This window comes from Peromyscus eremicus, chromosome 22 (assembly GCF_949786415.1).
Source record: "Peromyscus eremicus chromosome 22, PerEre_H2_v1, whole genome shotgun sequence".
NCBI lineage: Eukaryota > Metazoa > Chordata > Mammalia > Rodentia > Cricetidae > Peromyscus > Peromyscus eremicus.
This window is the reverse complement of record NC_081437.1, coordinates 6,806,324-6,826,221: the sequence shown is the minus strand read 5'-3', so window position 1 is coordinate 6,826,221 and position 19,898 is coordinate 6,806,324. Positions and strand designations below refer to the sequence as shown.

The 19,898-nt window shown below is 46.1% G+C and overlaps 1 protein-coding gene across 1 annotated transcript; it reads left to right on the top strand.

Annotated features, from left to right (window-relative positions):
* Positions 1-258: 258 nt before the first annotated feature.
* Epcam (epithelial cell adhesion molecule) lies at positions 259-17,741 on the top strand. The gene is made up of 9 exons (XM_059248519.1): positions 259-385; positions 3,390-3,497; positions 3,782-4,022; positions 5,584-5,649; positions 6,453-6,516; positions 7,835-7,936; positions 10,455-10,655; positions 15,535-15,579; positions 17,354-17,741. The coding sequence occupies exons 1-9, from the start codon at positions 310-312 to the stop codon at positions 17,393-17,395; spliced, it is 945 nt and encodes a 314-aa protein (XP_059104502.1). The 5' UTR covers positions 259-309; the 3' UTR covers positions 17,396-17,741.
* Positions 17,742-19,898: the final 2,157 nt, after the last annotated feature.

Sequence of the window (19,898 nt, the reverse complement as noted above, 5' to 3'; positions counted from 1 at the left end):
AGTCTCGTCATCCTGTCCGCAACATCCGGTCCTCCCTGGGTACCCCGCCTGACTCCAGTCCCCGCCTCGCGTCCCCTGCTGCAGCACCGGGGCGGCTCTCACCTGGAGAGGGAGGCGGGGAAGTGGGGCGGGCGTGTGGGGCGGGTGACTCACCGCGGGGCGGGGCCCCGGGGCTGCAAGTCCGCAGGTGGGTCCCCGCCTCGCCGCGCGCCCAGAGCGCTCCGTCCCTCGGCCGCTGCGCAGCACCTCTGTCCCCCGGAGCCGTCCCTCGCCGCAGCCCCCGCGAGTCCCCGCCGCTCCGCGCGCAGCATGGCGCTCCCCCGGGCCCTCGCCTTCGGGCTCCTGCTCGCGGTAGTCGCGGCGACGCTGGCCGCGGCTCAGCAAGGTGAGGCGTGGACCTGGAGCGGAGGTGTGGGGTCGGGTCGGGCTGGTTGACTGGACCCCGGGACCCGACGGCTCGGGTCGGACGTGCGCCCCGATCGGGCGGCGGTGGGGTGTACCCGGCGGAGCTGTGGGGCCAGGGTGGCGGAGCGGCCACTGCCTGGGGTCTAGAGGCTCCAACTTGGGGCTCCAGGTCCCAAAGCGCGGGCCTTTGTCGCTGCGACCCGCCAGTCCTCCTCCCCCCCCACCCCCCCACCCCCGTACCTGCGACGGTCCCCGGATGTGGGCCCCGGGAGGGGACAGGTTGCTCCCCAGAGGCCGCTATGCACCTGCGCGTCGGAGCCGGGCCTGCTGGGACTTACCTGCCGGAGGTGTTTTCGCTTTTCTAAGAATCGTGACTAATGCCTTGTTATTGTAGGGAGGGCAGATACAAGGATAAACTGTCAGGACCTTTTAAAAAAAATCCCGTAATCTTTCCATTCTTAAGACTTCCCTAGTTTAAAATTGTGCATATTTGTGGTTTCGTAAAACAAGTAGATTTATATCGTGATCCAACGTTCATAAAGGAAGTTTTCCACTTCCTTTTAGGCTTGTGTGTGTGTGTGTGTGTGTGTGTGTGTGTGTGTGTGTGTGTGTGTGTGTGCGCGCGCGCGCGCTTTTGCATGAAGTCAAACAACTTGTGGGAGTCAGTTTTTCCACCACGTCGGTCCAGGGGCTCGAACTCAGGTGGTCAGGGACCTTTATCTCCTGAGTCACCGCGCTGCTCTCCTTTTCTCTCTTTATTCTTTGGGAACTGTACTTAGACGGTGACGGTACGATCTGTAGAGAGAAGGACATGGAGTTTGACCCTCGGTGTTCTTACTGTAGAGTTTGCTGTGACGTTTGATTTATTTCTAGAATCGTGTCTGGAGGTGGAGACAACTGAACAAAGCACTCTGGAAAGAATTTGTTTTTTCCTCACTTTTTAAGTTAAACATAGTTTAGTTTTTGTTTTCTGGGAAGGATTTCATTCTCTACTAGCAGAGGTTGGCCAATGTTCGTTAGTGACACTTTAAGTAATGCAGTTTAGTCAATTTGTATTTTTCTAACTTCAACCTGGGGCTAAATTGTAGATTGAGGGCTGGGATGTAGAGTGCCTAGCAAACCCTGGGCTTGATTCCCTAACACCCCATAAGCCAGGCATGTACCTGGAACCCCCAGCGCTGGGGAAGGAGAAGCTTGGCAGTTCAAGGTCATCTTCAGCCTGGTGTGGCACTGGGGTCCAGCCTGGGCTACCAGACCCCGTTTAATGAAGAAAAGATTGAACAGATACCTTTTGGGCCCCCAAGGCAGGCATTCCTTAAGAAAACTGGGTGAGGGAGGGATAAGGCGGGAGGGACCCTAGATCTCAGAATTGGAATTGTTGACCTCTTGGGGAAAAGATAAAGGAACTAGCAGACCAGGGTGTGAGAGCAGGAAAGGAGGAAGACACTGGAGAGTGAGCCTCGGTTGTAAGTAAGCCCAGCACTTGGCAAGCTGAGGCTGGAGGGAGCGGTCGTGAGCCAGGGCTGCAGAACTAGACTCTTCCAGAAAGGGGCGGGGGCGGGGTGCTGAGAGAAGAAGGAAAAAGATTTATTTTAAATGACAGGGACATTAAAATGTCTCTGTGTGTCGCGTTGCTCCTGAATTAAATTCCCAGACCCCACAAGTAGAAGGGGAGAACAGATTCCCCAAGTCTAATGACCCGCGTTTGATCCCCGGGACCATGTAATGGAAAGGGAGAAAGAACTCTATAAGTTTATCTTCTGACCTCTATGCACATACCACAGGGATCCCCTGTGCCCAGTAAGTTGATAAATATAATACATTTAAAAAGAAAGAGAATCTTGGGTTTGGCACCAACCCCGGGCTATCTCAACAACAATGGAATACAGGCCAAGGGTGTAGCTCACTGGGAGGGGCTCAGCTAGCAAGAGTGGGGCCCCAGGCTGTATCCTCAGTACCACCCCCCAAGTATTCTTCCCTTAGGGCCCCTCCCAGTCTGGGGAGTTCTTAGTCACATTTCCTTAATAAATCTTTTTGGTTTTTCGAGACAGGGTTTCTCTGTGTAACAGGCCGGGCTATCCTGGATCTCGCTCTGTAGCCCAGGCTGGCCTCAAACTCACAGAGATTCGCCTGCCCCTGCCTCCTGAGTGCTGGGATTAAAGGCATGTGCCACCATCTCCGCCACCACCACCACCACCACCACCGGCTCCTTAATAAATCTTAATTCACTCTGCTCCCCCCAAAATAAGCAATATAGAAAAGTGGAAGTGGGAACAAGCAGGTTGGACACTCTAATGGCACAAACTGATGAATGAGACACTCAAGCACTTATATTACAGCTGATGTTTCTTCTTTTTTTTTTTTTAATTTTATCTTTTCCATTTATTTATTTATTTTGGATTTTTATTTTATTTTATTTTTGAGGCAGGGCCTCCCTACACAGTCCTGGCTGTCCTGAAACGCACTGTGTCAACCAGGCTGGCTTAGAACTCACAGAGATCCACCTGCCTCTGCCTCCAGAGTGCTGGGATTAAAAGAACGCACCACCATCAGAATTATTTATTTGGGTGTGTGTGTGTGTCACATTTGTGTGACAAGGCACATGTGTGGAGGTCAGAGGACAGTTTGACAGTTTTCTTCGCCATGTGGGTCTAGAGGTTTGATCTTGGTCATCAGGCTTGGCGGCAGGCCCCTTTAACAGCTGAACCATCTCATCTCACCAATCCCAGGTCCACCTCTTCCTCTTCCTCCTCTTGTTTGTTTTGAGACAGGGTCTCTCTGTGTACCTTTGGCCGTCCTGCAACTCACTCTGTAGACCAGGTTGGATTCGAACTCAGAGATCCGCCTGCCTCTGCCTCCTGAGTGCTGGGATTAACGATGTGTGCCAGCACTGCCTGACCCAGGACCGTTTCCTAAAGGCATGATTGACTGCAGGAGTTGGCAGTTGTAGCTACATTTTAAACTGAACTTTTACAATTTTCTAGGCTGTGTCTGTGAAAACTACAAGCTGGCGACGGGCTGTTTTTTGAATGAAAAAAATGAATGCCAGTGTACGTCCTATGGTTCACAGCATACTGTCGTGTGCTCCAAACGTGAGTAAAAGATCCTTATTGCCTGGAAGTTTGATCTTGATAAAACTTTTTAAATGAAGCACCTTGAGTTGAAATTTATTGGCTCTAGTCCCACTGTGTTATTTTGTGGAAATTATCTGGCTCGAGGTTCTTATCTCCAGCAAGTAATTTGAGTGTGGGAAAAGTGGAAGGGAGCGTGAAATAATCTTTGGCCTGGGACTCCGACGTTAAATTAACAAGTTTTCCGCGGTGCACGTGAAAGCGGTGGTTACTTTTTTCAGTTTGATGTCACATTTTCTTTTCAGTGGCATCCAAATGTCTGGTGATGAAGGCGGAGATGTCTCACAGTAAGTCTGGGAGGAGGCAGAAACCTGATGGCGCCATCCAGGACAATGACGGGCTATACGATCCTGAGTGCGATCAGCAAGGGCTCTTTAAAGCCAAGCAGTGCAATGGCACGACCACGTGCTGGTGCGTGAACAGTGCGGGCGTCCGAAGAACAGACAAGGACACAGAAATAACCTGCTCCGAGCGAGTGAGGACCTAGTGAGTGGTTTTTCCCCTTGCCGTTTTCACGCCCTTCACGTTTGTCTAGTTAAATTTAGCTTTTGCTATGGATCAGGACTTTGTGGTTTGGAATTCAAAAGCTAGAAAGAGCTGGGCATGGTAATGCACACCCCTGAGCCCCGCGCTCTGGAGGATGAGGAGTTCAGGGCTAGCCTTGTCTCCATAGTGAGTTTGAGGCTATTCTGGGCTATTTGAGATTCCCCTCTCAAAACAAAGCCAGAGAGAGGGAAAGGGAACGGAGTGATAAGTAATCCTGTCCCATCCCTCAAAACTGGTGGCACCGGTTTTGAGTTGAGTTTTATTGGCCCTAATCCAATTGTGTTAGTTTTATTGGCTCTAGTCCAATTGTGTTAGTTTTATTGGCTCTAGTCCAACTGTGTTATTTTTGTGGAAATTATCTGACTCCTGAAGCTTATCTTTGGCAAATAATTAAGTGTGAGAAAATGGAAGGAAGCATGAAATAATCTTTGGCCTGACTGTGACTTTAAATTAAAGTTTTCCCTTATGCACGTGGAACGGTGCTTGTAGTTGTTTCTCGGTTTGACGTTACGTTTCCAGAACGGGTTCGTGAAGTCCCGGTGTAGACAGGTGACTCTCAGGTTTTACAGGAATGTGGTGTACCCCCCGCCGTTTTCCGTAACCTCGGGCCTGCATTTTGAAGTTGGATTTGTGTTAAGTGACTATGAATGACTTACACTGTATTTGCTCATTTTTTGCGTCTTAAAAGTGAGCTATTTGGGCTGGAGACTGAAGGGGTAGAGAAGCTGGGGGTCCATCCCTAGCATGGTGGAGGGGTTAGGAGAGAGATTACTGGAAACAAACAGCCGCACTCAAGCTTTGCTTCAGCAGAAAAGACTAGCAGAAGGCACAAGAAACTGGAAAGGTGTTGTAAGGCCCAAAGCCTGCGCTTCGTTACCTCTGGCTTCTGGAGCCGCCTTGTGGACAATTGTTTCTCTTTGTCTGTTTCTGTGTTCTCTCTCTCTCTCTCTCTCTCTCTCTCTCTCTCTCTCTCTCTCTCCCTCAAACTCTCTCCCCCTCCCTCTCTCCGCCACACTACCCCTCCCCTTCTCTTTCTGAAATGGTTTCACGTTGGAATCTTGCCTTGTCTCGAATCTGGGTCATCTCCTGCCTCTGCCTCCACAGTTCCACAGTGCAGGTCTGCACCCCAGGCCCGTCCTTCACAGTGCAGGTCTGCACCCCAGGCCCGTCCTTCACAGTCTGCACCCCAGGCCCGACCTCCACAATTACACAGTCTGCACCCCCGGGCCCGTCCGTTTTGTCTTTTCTCTGGAACAGGGCTCAGCATGGCCAGCTCAGCCTTGACTTCGATGGCCTCGTGTGTTGTAATTGTCAGCAGCAGGTCAATGTTAGAAAGGGGGTTACTTCTGGGTGCGTTCTCTGTAAAGGATATGTGAAGTCTGTTTACCACAACACTTTACCTGTTCTGTTAGCTCTAGTTCTGTTTCGGAATTTGAATACTTGCCTCTTTGGAAAACAGCATAAAAGACTGAGTTATACACGGTACCATCTTGTCTTACAGCTGGATCGCCATCCAACTGAAACACAAAGAAAGAGAAAGCCCCTACAGCCTTCAGAGTTTGAGAACGTAAGTAATTACATATGTACTCGTGTACTTATGCACCTTGACGGTAATCACGTACATACTATTGTTTATGCACCTTGATGGTGATTACATGTATACTGGTGTTATTGTGTACCTTGACAGGAAAACTGCATAAGTTATCTTGTGTCTTTCTCAGTACTCATGTCAGGAAATCATGATGTCCTTTGTCCCTTTACAAGCCAGGTCTGCCAGGTTTCTCCATTGTAAAGTTGCCATTTTCCCCTTTGGAATTTATGAATGATCTGTTGGCAGATTCGTGGGAACTGTGTAAACTTGTTCTACTTCTCATCAAACTGACACTAGACAGGTCTAGGACCAAATGACTGATGCTGGCTTAAACCACTTACTGCTATGATAGCTACAAAATAACATTCAAATTATACAGCCTAGCCACTGATGCATACCTTTAATCCCAGAGGCAGAGACAATCAGATGTTTTGAGTTTGAAGCCAGCCTGGCCTATATAGCAAGTTCCAGGTCAGCCAGAGATACATAGTGAGACCCTCTCTTAAAAAAAATAAATAAATAACCAGGCAGTAGTGGCTCTTTAATCCCAGCACTCGGGAGGCAGAGCCAGGTGGATCTCTGTGAGTTCGAGACCAGCCTGGTCTGCAGAGCAAGATCCAGGACAGGCACCAAAAACTACATGGAGAAACCCTGTCTCGAAAGAAAAAACAAATTTAATAGTAATAATAATAACAGTCCTTGAGCTACCTAAAAAGTAGAGATTCTATTATTGTATGTTACAATTTTTTTTCTAAACAATACTTTTAAATTATTTGCAGTGCACTTCAGGAGACATTCACATCTCGATACAAACTGAATCCAGCATTTATCAAAAATGTTCTGGTAAGTTGTTTGTTTGTTTGTTTGTTTGGGTTTGTTTCTTAGTAAATGAGCTAGCCTTAGCAGCAAGTTGATAGGGTAGTATGGTTCATAAGTGATAGCCAGTGACTCCCCCGTCCCTCACACAGGGTTTCTCTGTATCCCTGGTTGTCCTGGAACTCACTCTGTAGACGAGGCTGGCCTTGAACTCCGAGATCCGCCTGCCTCTGCTGGGATCAAAGATGTGAGCCACCACTGCATGAAACAGCCAGTGCTCTTTAATGGTAGCCAAATGAATTTTAGTAACAGTTTAAATCCTGGGCACTTAATATGGAATCCAAGTTGTTTTCTTCCATAGACTTTGAAAGCCTCAACTGCCCTTGAGGACCTGTACTATCTCTGAAGAGGCCTGAATTGTGCCGCCCGCCCTTCTTACCCTGGAGGGCCTCTCTGTGATCTCTTCAGCACATACTGCCCTAGGCTGTCCTTACCCAGTGTCCTCCTTTCCTTTCCTGTTACTGTGACACATTGCCCTGAGGAAAGCAGTTAGGGGAGAAAGGGCTTATTTATTTCATTTTTAGGTCTATTTTACGTGTATGAGTGTTTTGCCTGCATGTGTGTACATGTACCATGTGCGCCATGGATTTGCCTGGTGCCCCAGAAGTTCACAAAAGGGCATTGGATCCCCCGGAGGTGGTGTTATGGATGGTTAGTAGCTAGGAATTGAACCCCTGTCCTCTGCAAGGGCAACACGTGCTTTTAACTGCTGAGCCATGTCTTCAGCCCCCAAAGGGTTGGTTTGAGCTCACAGATTAGAGTTATCACTGTGGGGAAGCACGGTTGCAGGAACTTAGGCAGCTAGCCCCATCCATGGTCAAGAGCAGAGAGAATAAATACATGCAGGCCGTGGCCAGCTCTCACTCTCTCTTTTGTTCAGTCCAGGTGCCAAATAAAGATAATCTCTACCGACCAGCCTGTAGATCAACCCAATCTATCTAGACTGTCCCTCAGTAAGACTCTCTTCTCAGGTGACTAGATGGCTTGTTCTGGTTCATATTGATAGTTAACCATCCTACGCAGCTAATCATCCTACCCAGTTAGCCCTTGCTTTAACTCTTTAAAAAAAAATGTTTGTATTGCTATTTTATTCTCTTAGATAGAAGACCTCTCAAAGACTTTTTTCAATTGCTAGTGGTAAATTTAATTATTCATTAATGGAAAGAGCTCCTGGTGGATGTAGATTATGGAAGATCAATTTCTGAACATTCTGACGACTGTTGAACAAAGTTTGCATATATTTTAATTGTATTAATTTGTATTTTTCACTCCTCCCCTCCCCCAGTATGAGAATAATATTATCACTATTGATCTGATGCAAAACTCTTCTCAAAAAACTCAAGATGATGTGGACATAGCTGATGTGGCTTACTATTTTGAAAAAGATGTAAGTATAAACCATATATTTTTTTTAAAGCTTAGTATTTTGTTGTTTGTTTGTTTTTTTGAGATAGGATCTCTCTATATAGCCCTGGCTGTCCTGGAACTCAAGATATATATAGACTAGGCTCTCGTCGTATTCACAGAGATCTGCTGGCCTCTGCCTTCCGAGAACTGGGGTTAAAGACATATGCCACCACGTTCCTTTTTGAGACAGGCTCTCACACAGTTGAGGCCTCAAGCTCTCTGTGTAGCTGACCTTGGACTCCTGATGCTTCTGCCTCCGTCTCCCAAGTACTGAGCTCTAGTAAGAAAAACAGAGAAGTAGCCTTTCAGGAAAGGAGGTGATGTGAAATTACCCTTCCACAGATGAGCTTTCCAAGGAGAGGGGGCCGTGCAAGCATGGGGCCTGTGGTTGGGCTATGAGGTAGGAGAGCATTATGAGGGATGGTGCATCATTCCGGAAGCCATGGGGTAGGAGAACATTATACATAGACTTTGTAAACCATTAGGTGTCAAGTAGGGCTGGAGAGACGGCTTAGCAGTTAAGAGCACGTACTGTTTTTCCAAAGGACCTGCATTTGATCCCCAGGGAGCACACATCAGGCAGCTGTCAACTGAAATGAAGTGAAGAATAATAAAAAATAAATCTAAAACAAAGAAAACGTAAAATAAAAGAATAGAGATATCTACCCTGGCTGGCATGGCATGAGCAGACCAACTCAAGAGCCAGAGAGCCAGAAAGAAACCTTTTATAAATTTCCTGGGGGCAGGGGAGCCTGGCCAGAGCTCCAAGCCAGTTTGGGAGTGTGTCCAGACATCAATCAGAGTTGTTTTGTGAGGAGCAGCAGAGGTGAGCAGAGAAGCACAGTTTGAGTTAGCACGGGATGTAGAAACCCAAGGTGGCTGAAAATCCATGCCTGGTATCTTAGGGGGAGCAGGGGCAGCTAGGGGTCTGTGATGTAATAGTCCCAAGTGCTGCATTACAAGTGTGTGACACTGTGGCTAGTTTCTGTCATGCTGGGGACTGAACCCTGGACCCTGCACATGCTAGGTAAGCACTCTGCCAACCTCTCGCCCCTCTGACTCTTCTGTTTTAAACTTTGCTGTGTTAGGAACTGAACCCAGTATGTACCCAAGTAGGCTGGGTAAACTGCCTATGCTAAGCTGTGTCCACCTAGCTTTCTCTTAGAACTCTTATTTTCTCTTTGGCTAGTTACTACATTGGTGTATATATGGTCTCCGCCTATTATTCTAATAATTTCTATGGCTAGGAGTCAGTTTCCATGTGACTGATGTTTTTTTTTTTTTTTTTTTTTTTTTTAAGATTTATTTATTTATTATGTACACAGTGTTCTGCCTGCATGTGTACCTTCACACCAGATTTCATTACAGATGGTTGTGAGCCACCATGTATGTGGTTGCTGGGAATTGAACTCAGGACCTCTGGAAGAGCAGCCACTGCTCCTAACCTCTGAGCCATCTCTCCAGCCCGTGACTGATGTTTTAAATTCTGTGTGTCTGTGTGTATCTACGTACATATTGTACACACTGGTGCAAGTGCCTTTGGAGACCAGAGGCCAGTTGGACCCCAGAGACCTGGATTACAGTTGCTTGTGAGCCGCCTGCTGTGGGCGCTGAGACTGAACGAAAGTCCTCTTCAATGCTCTTCATCGCTGAGATGTCAAGTCTGTCTCCATTTTTAAAACATTTAGGTAAAGGCCAGAGGTATAGTGCACACTATATCCTGGTACCTGTCTTCCTAGCACTCTGGAGACTGAGGCAGGAGGACTGAGTTCAAGACCAATTTTTTTATAAGCATATGTTTTTGTTTATTTTTTTCTTTTGTTTTCTTTCTTTCTCTCTTTCTTCCTTCCTTTCTTTCTTTCTTTCTTTCTTTTTTTTTTTTTTTTGTTTGTTTGTTTGTTTTTCCAGACAAGGTTTCTTTGTGCAGTTTTGGTGCCTGTCCTGGATCTCAATCTGTAGACCAGGCTGGCCTCGAACTCACAGAGATCCGCCTGGTTCTGCCTCCCGAGTGCTGGGATCAAAGACGTTCACCACCACCGCCCTGCTGTTTTTTCTTATTCTTTCTTTTTTTGACAGAATCTTACAGTAGCCCAGGTTGACCTAGAATTCATGGTAGAGGGTAGGCCTCCTGCTTCAGCCTAAGCCCTAGGGTTACAAATGGAAGACGTAGTACCTGGCTAAACTTGTGTTTCTTATAGTGAGACATTTTCCTCTGAGATTTGCTTTAGAGTACTTTGGGTGTGGGAGATGAAGGGATAGAAGAAAGAGCGACGAGACTGAACTGTCCGTGTGTTGATATTTGCTAATCTAGAGGAACATGGCTTCGTTACTACTCGTGTGTATGGCATTTTCCTGTAATAAATAGTATTGTAACATTTCACTGGATCAGATTGTTATCATTAAAACCATAAAGACTCTTGGCAGGTTTTTCCTCTGGCATGTAATTGGTGTGTAATTATTGGTGCCCATGGCTGATTCGTTGTTTCTCTCCATCGTAGGTGAAAGGGGAATCCTTGTTCCATTCTTCGAAAATGGACCTGACAGTAAACGGAGAACAGCTTGAGCTGGACCCTGGGCAGACCATCATTTACTATGTTGATGAAAAACCACCCGAGTTCTCCATGCAGGGGCTCACGGCCGGTATCATTGCCGTCATTGTGGTGGTGGCATTAGCAATCATCGCAGGGGTAGTTGTGCTGGTGAGTATAGAATGAGCTGGGGCTCACTGGAGGAAGTCTTCTTAAAGGGGATTGCTAAGAATCATAGTTATGGTGGAGGGGTGGAGGGGTGAGGGTCAGGGGAGAGGCGCACATCTTCAATCCCGGCACTCAGGAGGCAGAGGCAGGTGGATCGCTGCATTTGAGCCAGCCCGGTCTACAGAGGGAGTTCCAGGGCAGCCAGGGCTACCCAGAGAAACCCTGTCTCAAAAAAAAAAAAAAAAAATCACAAGAAACAAACACAAGAACTATACATGTTTGAAAATGTTAGTGAAGGTTCCTTTTTACAAAATAGTCACTTTCTAAAGTCAGAAAGGATTACTCATAAGAAAGATGCTTCCAGCTGAACACCTCGCAGCCTGGCCCCGCGGCCTTCCAGCAGCAGATGAGTTCTCTGTAAGGAATTCAGTGCTCCTGCCGGAACACAGTAGAATAGAGAACTCCCATAATGTTTCCTGAGCTGGGCAACACGACCCTTGTTTCTGTTTGTGGTGGTGCTGGAGAGCTGAGCTCAGGCTGCAGCCTTCCTGGCTGTCCCTACACCACGGAGCTACGCCTGGCCCCAAACAACACAAAGCTTAAGTGAGCAAGAAAAGAATCCAAAGTAGTACATGTAGCAGAGATTCTAAATAAATAGCAACTTTGCACTGGGTACAACGGCCCGTACCCATAATCCCAGCATTGGGAGGCGAAGGCTGGGGTACTAGGGATCTAAAGAAGTGAACTTTTTTTTTTTTTTTTAAGATTTATTTATTATGTATACAGAAGAGGGTTGCCAGATCTCATTACAGATAGCTGTGAGCCACCATGTGGGTGCTGGGAATTGAACTCACGACCTCTGGAAGAGCAGTCGGTGCTCTTAACCTCTGAGCCATCTCTCCAGCCCGAAGTGAACTTTTTCCCAGGGCCTTAAGTAAGGGTGCTTGGCATCAGGTGGTCTCATCAGTATATCAGAATTCAGAAACCAATTTCAGTGGGGTATGATGACATAGTTGTGTATTCCAAGCCCTTGAGAAGCTGAGGCAGGAGGATCAAGACTTTAAGGCTAGGGCCTGGAGAGATGGCTCAGTGGTTAAGAGCACTTGTTGCTCTTGGAGACAACCTGGATTTGGTTCCCAGAACTCACATGGGAGTTCACAACCGTCTGTAATTCAATTCCAAGGGATCTGACTCCTTCTGATCTTCATAGGGTTAGGTACCAGGTACTGGGCACCAGGCACACAAGTACATAAAATAAAATAAATAAAAGTCTTGAGGGGGGAGACATTAAGGCCAGCAAGATGTTATCGTAAAAAGCCCCACTGCCCTAGATAAAGAAAAAGATAGATTTGAAGGCGCATGGTGATTTTCAGCTCAGTATTGTTACCACACTTGGTTCCCATCTGATAAGAAAGATACACTGGGGCTGGAGAGATGGCTCAGAGGTTAAGAGCACTGGCTGCTCCTCCAGAGGTCCTGAGTTCAATTCCCAGCAACCACATGGTGGCTCAGGTCTGGTGCCCTCTTCTGGTATACAGGCAGAACAGTGTATACATAATAAATAAATCTTAAAAAAAGAAGAAGAAAGAGAAAAAGACAGACAGAATTCCTATTTTACCCTATGGGGGCTGGCTATGTTACCCACTTGTATGGGACAGGCACGTCAGGGCATGGGAGCATGAAAAGTGTTGGGCCATTGTGTTGAAACATGAATTCCAGGTGGATTATTGGATAGATTGGAAGGAGATAATCTCAATGGAAATTAGTATAAGGAACGTTGATATTTTGCAGTAAAAGAAACCATGTAATGCAAGAAACTTAAAATCCATAAAGGGATATATATTAATACATAAATTCAGCTTTGTGGTACTAGGAATTAGATTTTAGGGCCTCTTATAGTGGGGAAGCGCTTTACCACTGGGCTAGCTCAGTGTCCCCAACTGTTACTTTTCTATTGGTGGGACAAAACACTGACCAAGGCAACTTATAAAGAGAAAGAGTTTATTGGGGGCGCTTGCTCAGAGTTTCAGAGAGTTCCCCATCCTGGTGGGGAGCCTGGCGGCAGGGAGGCAAGAGTGGTAGCTGAGAACTTACAATCACAAGGCAGAGGGAGAGAGAGAGGGAGAGAGAGAGAGAGATGACATAGGCTTCTGAACCATCAAAGCCCAGTGACACACCTCCTTCAAGTCCACACCTCCTAATCCTTCCTAACCAGACAGTTCCACCAACTTTGGACCCAGCATTATTTTCTTATATGCATGTGTGTGTGGTATGCTTGAGTGTATGTGTTCACGTGTGGGGACATATGTGTGTACAAGTGCCCATACACTTGTATGCGGTGCATATGGAGGTCCAAGGTTAATGCTGTGGCTTTCTACTTTACTCCTAAGGCATGCTCTCTCCGTCAATCCCAGAGTAGGCTGATATAGTGAGGCAGGCCAGCCAGCTTGTGCTCAGCCTGGAGATCTATCTCATCTCTGCCTTCGAAGGCCAGAACTTTAGGGCTGTTTCCACACTCACCCAGGATTTTTGTGGGTTCTGGGGATCCGAACTCCAGGCCTGTGGCCTGTGCTGGAATTACTGTAGCTGCTGAACCATCTCTGCAGTACCAGTTTTTACTCTGTGTGTGTTTGTGTGGGGGCGGGGTAGGATGAGGTGTTCGTGGTGTGTGCCTGTGTGTGAAAGGGTTTGTGGGTACACTGCCCTTCAGTACCCTCATGTATGGAGGTCAGAAGTCAACACTGGGAGTCTTCCTCTGTACTTCCCCATTTTTTTATTTTATTATTTTTATTTATTTAGGCTTGTTGAGACAGGGTCTCGCTACACAGGTTTGGCTATCCTGGGACTCACTATGTAGACCAGGCTGGCCTTGAACCATCTTTTAATTTTTGAGATAAGGTTTCTCTCCTAACTTGGAGCTCAGCATTTCAGTCTCTGGGGATCTGTTAAGTCTCTATTTCCCAGCACTAGGCTTGCAGGCACACACAGCCACACCTGGCTTCTTTACAGAGGTCCTGGGGATAGAACTCAGGTCCTCAAGCTTGCGTAAGAAGTACATTACTCACTGAGTCGTCTCCGGCCCCTTGTTTTGGTTTGTTTGTTTGTTTGTTTGTTTGTTTCTCCAGACAGGAGTCTACCCAGGCTGGGATAGAATTCCTGGGTTCCACTGATCATCCCATTCTCTGGGACTCTAGGAGTGTGCCTCTATGCCCAACTAACATTAAACTTTTTAACATTTTGGGTTGGGCTTAGTGGCTCCCACCTGTAGTTCTCATTCTCAAGGGGCTGAGGAGGGGGATTGAGGTTGGCTTAGGTATTTACCAAAAGACAAAAAAAAAAAAAAAAAATCACATTTTCATGGCAAAGATATTACAAAGGAAAAGAATAGAAATGGCTGGGTGTAGCCGGGCAGTGGTGGCGCACGCCTTTAATCCCAGCACTCGGGAGGCAGAGCCAGGTGGATCCCTGTGAGTTCGAGGCCAGCTTGGTCTACAGAGCGAGATCCAGGAAGGGCGCAAAGCTACACAGAGAAACTCTGTCTCGAAAAACCAAAAAAAAAAAAAAAAAAGAAAGAAATGGCTGGGTGTGATGGCACACACCTTTAAACCCAGCACTCTGGAGGCAGAGGCAGGTGGATCTCTGTGAGTTCCAGGACATCCTGGTCTACAGAGTGAGTTCCAGGATAGCTGGGGCTACACAAGAAACCCTGTCTGGGAAAAAAACAACCAAAACAGAAATAAGTTGGGGAAATGTATATGATGCATAAAATGAAATGGTTATTATGCATTACATGTAAAGAATTCTTCCAAGTTGATGAGGGATCCTACAAAAAGGATTGGCAGCAGAGCATGCCGTGGGCAGAGCATTGCTCAGGCCTGGTCACTGTTTAATCCTGATCTCACAAGGTGGCAAATGAGAACTGACACCCGAGAGTTGTTATCCGACCTCTCTCACACACAAAATAGAAATGAATGCCACAAAGCTAGACAGGGTGGCATGTACCTGTAATTCCAGCAAGGTGGCTGAGGCAGGAGGATTGTGACGTCAAGGTTCAAGGCTAGCCTAAGCTACATAGCAGGGCCTCGTCTCCCTCTAATTAAAGATTAGTAATTAGTAGGGATCGGTGGTTTGTAGAAGAGGAACTTCAGTTGGCAAGTAAACACCCAGAACAAACAGAAATCTAATTGTCACAGAAACCAAAGTAGAAATTTTTTTTTTTTTTTTTTTTTGGTTTTTTTTTTGGTTTTTTCGAGACAGGGTTTCTCTGTGTAGCTTTGCGCCTGTCCTGGAACTCACTTGGTAGCCCAGGCTGGCCTCGAACTCACAGAGATCCGCCTGGCTCTGCCTCCCGAGTGCTGGGATTAAAGGCATGCGCCACCACCGCCCGGCGTAGAAATTTTTAATAAAGCTTCACTGACTGTGGTAGCACACTCCTTCAATCCCAGCGCTCGAAGAGAGAGATCAGAGTTCAAGGCCAGCCTGCTGGTCTCCATAGTGAATTCCAGGCCAGCCAGGGCTACGTAATGAGATCCTGTTGCGGAAGAGCCAACCAACTAACCAACCAAAGACCAAAAAACACATTCAGGGTTATGTATTGATGTTATCTGAATAATCTAGGAAGCAATCTCAGTGTTCATTATCTGGAGAATGGATGGGTAAATGCATATATGGGGCATTTTATCCGCTTTCAGTTAGAAGCCTTTGCTCCAGGAGGGTACTTACGGTATTGATATAGTTTTTCAAAGAATTGGTACTGTATGACCAGTTTTTAGAACCCCCAAATTTGAATACGCGTGCTTACATGTGTTTGAAGCACATATGTTCATTTTGGCCACTTTTGTTTGAGTAGTATTTTCTAAAAGAGTAACCATTTTTCTTTCAGGTTATTTCTACAAGGAAGAAATCAACAAAATATGAGAAGGCGGAGGTAAGTGGATAATGGGCTATGCTGAATGTCTTACTCCCAGTACTCACTGCCCTTTCCTAGATACTGACAAGACGTTTTCACCGACATCCTTCACGCAGTCTTAGGGAAAGTCTTGGGATGAGCACTTCCCTAATTTTGAGTTCCATGACAGGCCACTTCATACTGTTTTCTGCTTCCTAGACAAGTGCTATACAAACCTGTTGCTTTAGTTTCAACGCATTTGGAGTCTTGTGGAGGCATATTCTAGTGGAGCAGTGTTGAAGAAATTCAGTATGACTGCTGTTTTCCTATGTCTCTACCAGTTTATAAGAATCACAGAGCCGCTGGGCGGTGGTTGGGCACGCCTTTAATCCCAGCACTTGGGAGGCAGAGGCAGGCAGATCTCTGTGAGTTCGAGGCTAGCCTGGTCTACAGAGTGAGTTCCAGGACAACTACACACACAGAAATGAGAATCTCTATCTCGAAAAACCTAAAAAAGAAGAAAAATCAGTTAAGATGAACTTGAGTTGACCTAGTAAATCTGTTAGATGCTAACTAGTCACAGACGATAGTGAGGAAATGGGTAATTTTGAATTTGTCCTTGAACTCCGAGGATAATGAGTGTTTATGCATGTACACTCACCAACTCTGGTATGACTCTTGATTTGTAGTCATGTATGTATCACTTCCTAAGAAAATAACAAAGAAAAGAGAGAGGTGGGGCATGCTGTTTCATACTTGTAATCTCAGTACTTGAGCTAGGAGTATTCCCTGTGAGTTCAAGCCCAGCAGGGGTATCCTTGTGAGTTTGGGTCAGGCAGGACTAGAGTGAGACCCTGCCTCCAGACAACAGCAGGAAAGAGTGTTGGTGCCCCACACTTGTGTTTCCAGCACCTGGTAGGTAGTGGTAGGAGGTCAAAACCATGGGGGAAGAACCAGGCCAGGCTGCATGAGACTCTGTCTCAAAACAACAAATAAAAGGAAGAATTAATAATCTGACAGAACGAGAAAGTTCTGAAGTGTCTCCCAGTGCCGTAGCTTGATCTCGTTCATCTGGCTCAGTTAGCACAGGACTGACCCTGAATTGAAGTGTAAGACTCGGGCAGAACGGCAGTGTGTTAGAAGAACTGTAAAATTTGAGTTTGACCACTTATCAGCTAATCAAGTGCCAGGACTTCTGTACATCTCCATGCTTCCTTATCTGCAAAATGGAAAGTGCAAACCTGTCCCTAAGGCTTTAACCGAGCACTCTGTCACATGCTGGCCCCTTGCTTATCTCTTGTGAGATGTTTACCAATGGTGGTGGTCAACTTCGTTGTCTCTGTCAGCCTGGAAGGAAGGCTTTTGGTCTGGGAGGCCACTTAATTCTGTACTTCAGTTTCTTTACTTGTAAAATAAAAGACTGTGTCAGGTGTGGTGGCTAACACTTGAAATCCCAGCATTCAGGAGGCTGAGGCAGGTGGATCACCTTGAGTTGAAGGCCAGTCTGATCTATATATATTGAGTTCCAGGTCAGCCAGGGCTACCTAGTGAGTTCTTGTCTTAAAACTTAAAGATGAGTGGTAGTGTCCCACACCTTTAATCCCAGCACTCGGGAGGCAGAGGCAGGCGGATCTCTGTGAGTTCGAGGCCAACCTGGTCAACAGCAAATTCAAGGACGGCCAGGTCTAGGTCTACGCAGGGAAACTCTGTTTGGGGGGCGGGGGGGGGGGGACGACAAACAAAAACCCCTTTTCTGAATGAACACAGAATTGAAAGTTACTTACATTTTCTTGCATGTTCCTTTTCATTGCAGATAAAGGAGATGGGTGAGATACACAGAGAACTCAATGCCTAACTGCTCTGCTTTGAGAATGGAACCACCAGAAGGGGAACTGGCAAAAGACCTCAGATGGCAACTGTATAAACATGGGACAAGACCTTTAAAGGATTTCTGTTTTGTTAGTTATCATCACATATTTGTAATAATGAAATTTGTACTTATAAATACCAGCAGCTTGTCATTGGCATTACCAATCTTAAAATTAGACAAATGTCTTATGTGCAGGTGTGGTGTGGAACTCAGAACTTACCCTGCATAGTTAAAATAATTTATGCTTAATATTGAAGAGTGTGCGTCACAAACATTCATCAGTAGAATACGATGACTAGTCTCATTTTCTGATTAAAGCTGAGTTTCTATATACCTGAGTCTTGTACATAATAAACTTTTTTTTTAATGAAATAAAACATTTTTAAACCGAGTTTTCCAAGTTTGTTTGAATCAAATTTCCTAGCATATGCATATATGAGATAATAAATTTTTAAATGATCGGGTACTTCAAAGTGGCACAAACCTGTAATTCTTGCTCTTGGGGGGTAGATGCTGTGGGGTCTGAGGACACACTGAAGGAAGACCCCAGACTCAAATAGTATGCAAGGGCAAAGAGCGTTTATCATACCATCGTGAATTTGGGTCGTTCACCTGTACAAAATGAAGACAACCTTGAGATGAGCGTGCAGGCTTCTTTTTAAGCATAGCTAAGGGGAGTTTCAGGGTCATACATAACTGGTTAAGCATGAAGAGGTTACATTAGTATATTTCTTTTTTTTTTTTTTTTAGCTGAGGATCGAACCCAGGGCCTTGTGCTTGCTAGGCAAGCGCTCTACCACTGAACTAAATCCCCAACCCCACATTAGTATATTTCTAGTTGGCCGAGGTTTAGTCTTAACATTTTTGGACACATCTGCATAAGCTTGGCCGTGACTCAGAAGGGGACTGCAGTTGTGAAAGTGGAGAGTTTAACCCCTTCAGTGTTAGAGGATTAGGGTTTGATGGGTCTCTTCTGCTACATATCCACTTAAGGACTTACTGGCCTTGGCTATCTGAAAGAAATAAAAATCAAAACATAAAAAACTCTGATAATGTGTTGTGGCTCATGCCTATAATTTCAACACTTAAGAGACTAAGGCATGACTGTTTTGAGGCCAGCCTAGGCTATATAGACATAGAGAGTTTGGGGCTACACAGTGAGACCCTGACCATCAATAACATTCTGAGAGCTGAGGTGGGGTTGGTGGGGAAGGGTTCAGTGGTGGTACGTGCTTAGCATGTGAGAGGCCCTGGGTTTAGTTTGCACTACTAGGAAGCATGCTAGCGTTTTACCACAAGCTGGGGCTTTTCCTGAGTGCTTACACATACGGGACGTGAGACCACCTATCATGTAGGTCTTCACTGAAGACTACCTTAATAGGCATGTGTGCACACAGAAAGTGGGCTGGCTGCAGCAGTCATCACTGCTGACCACTGATGTAATGTGAGCAGCTGCCTCGGATTCCTGCCACTGTGATGGATTTGAGCCAAAGGGGACCCGCCCCTTTATAAGTCGCTCTTGTCGGGTATTTTTGTTGTAGCAATGAGAAAAGTTACTAAAACTTGTGTTTTTTCAATGTTTCAGAAAACAAAATCATAATAATGCTACTTAGCACGTGAAAATGATGTGAAATATAAGCAAAGCCTTTTGGGACACAATTATGATGGTTCAGCTGACTCTGCTACAATCCTGGGGAGAAAGCTGTTCACAGAAAGTGTCTCGCTTTGAATACCTCAGGCGTTCTTCAGACAGGGTCCCACTTTGATCCCAGCTTTGGGAAGCAGAGACGCATGGGTCTCTGAGAGCTTTTGGCCAGCCTGATCTACAAACTGAGTTCCAGGCCAGTCAGCGAGAGAGCTACCTTACTCCATAGACCCTTTCTAAAAAAAATAATAATGCTGTTGGATGGTCTTTCTGTACACTGTGAATATGTGTTGCTCTCATTGGTTGGTAAATAAAGCTGTATGGCCAATAGCCAGGCAGAATAAGGTTAGGCGGTACATTCAAACTGAAGACAGAGATGAAGAAGAGTGGGGTTGAGAGACTAGCCAGCCAGCTGCCCAAGAACAAGATGCCATGTGGCAATAAATAGATGATTAGAAATGGCTTAATTTAAATGTAAGAGCTAGCTAGTAATAAGTCTGAGCTATTGGCCAAACAACATACTTTTTTTGGTTTTTCGAGACAGGGTTTCTCTGTGTAGCTTTGTGCCTTTCCTGGAACTCCCTGTGTAGTTCAGGCTGGCCTCGAACTCACAGAGATCCACCTGCCTCTACCTGTGCTTCTGCTGGGATTAAAGGCGTGTGCCACCACTGTCCGGCCAAACATACTTAATATAAGCCTTAGAGTAATGATTTGGAAGCAGCTGTGGAACGGGGCGGGACAGACAGACTCTGGTTACAAAATTAATAAATGGCATTCTATGAAATTGCACCAGCCGGTGTGTTGAAGGCCCTTGGAGAAGCTGCTGGTTGTGAGTGCCACACT

What these genes read in the sequence shown, in the direction of transcription:
- Epcam (XM_059248519.1), top strand. Translation starts at nt 310, where the DNA reads ATGGCGCTCCCCCGGGCCCTCGCCTTCGGGCTCCTGCTCGCGGTAGTC. An exon ending in TCCGAGCGAGTGAGGACCTA is followed by an intron (nt 4,023 to 5,583) that starts GTGAGTGGTTTT and finishes CTTGTCTTACAG; the next exon opens with CTGGATCGCCATCCAACTGA. An exon ending in AGCCTTCAGAGTTTGAGAAC is followed by an intron (nt 5,650 to 6,452) that starts GTAAGTAATTAC and finishes AATTATTTGCAG; the next exon opens with TGCACTTCAGGAGACATTCA.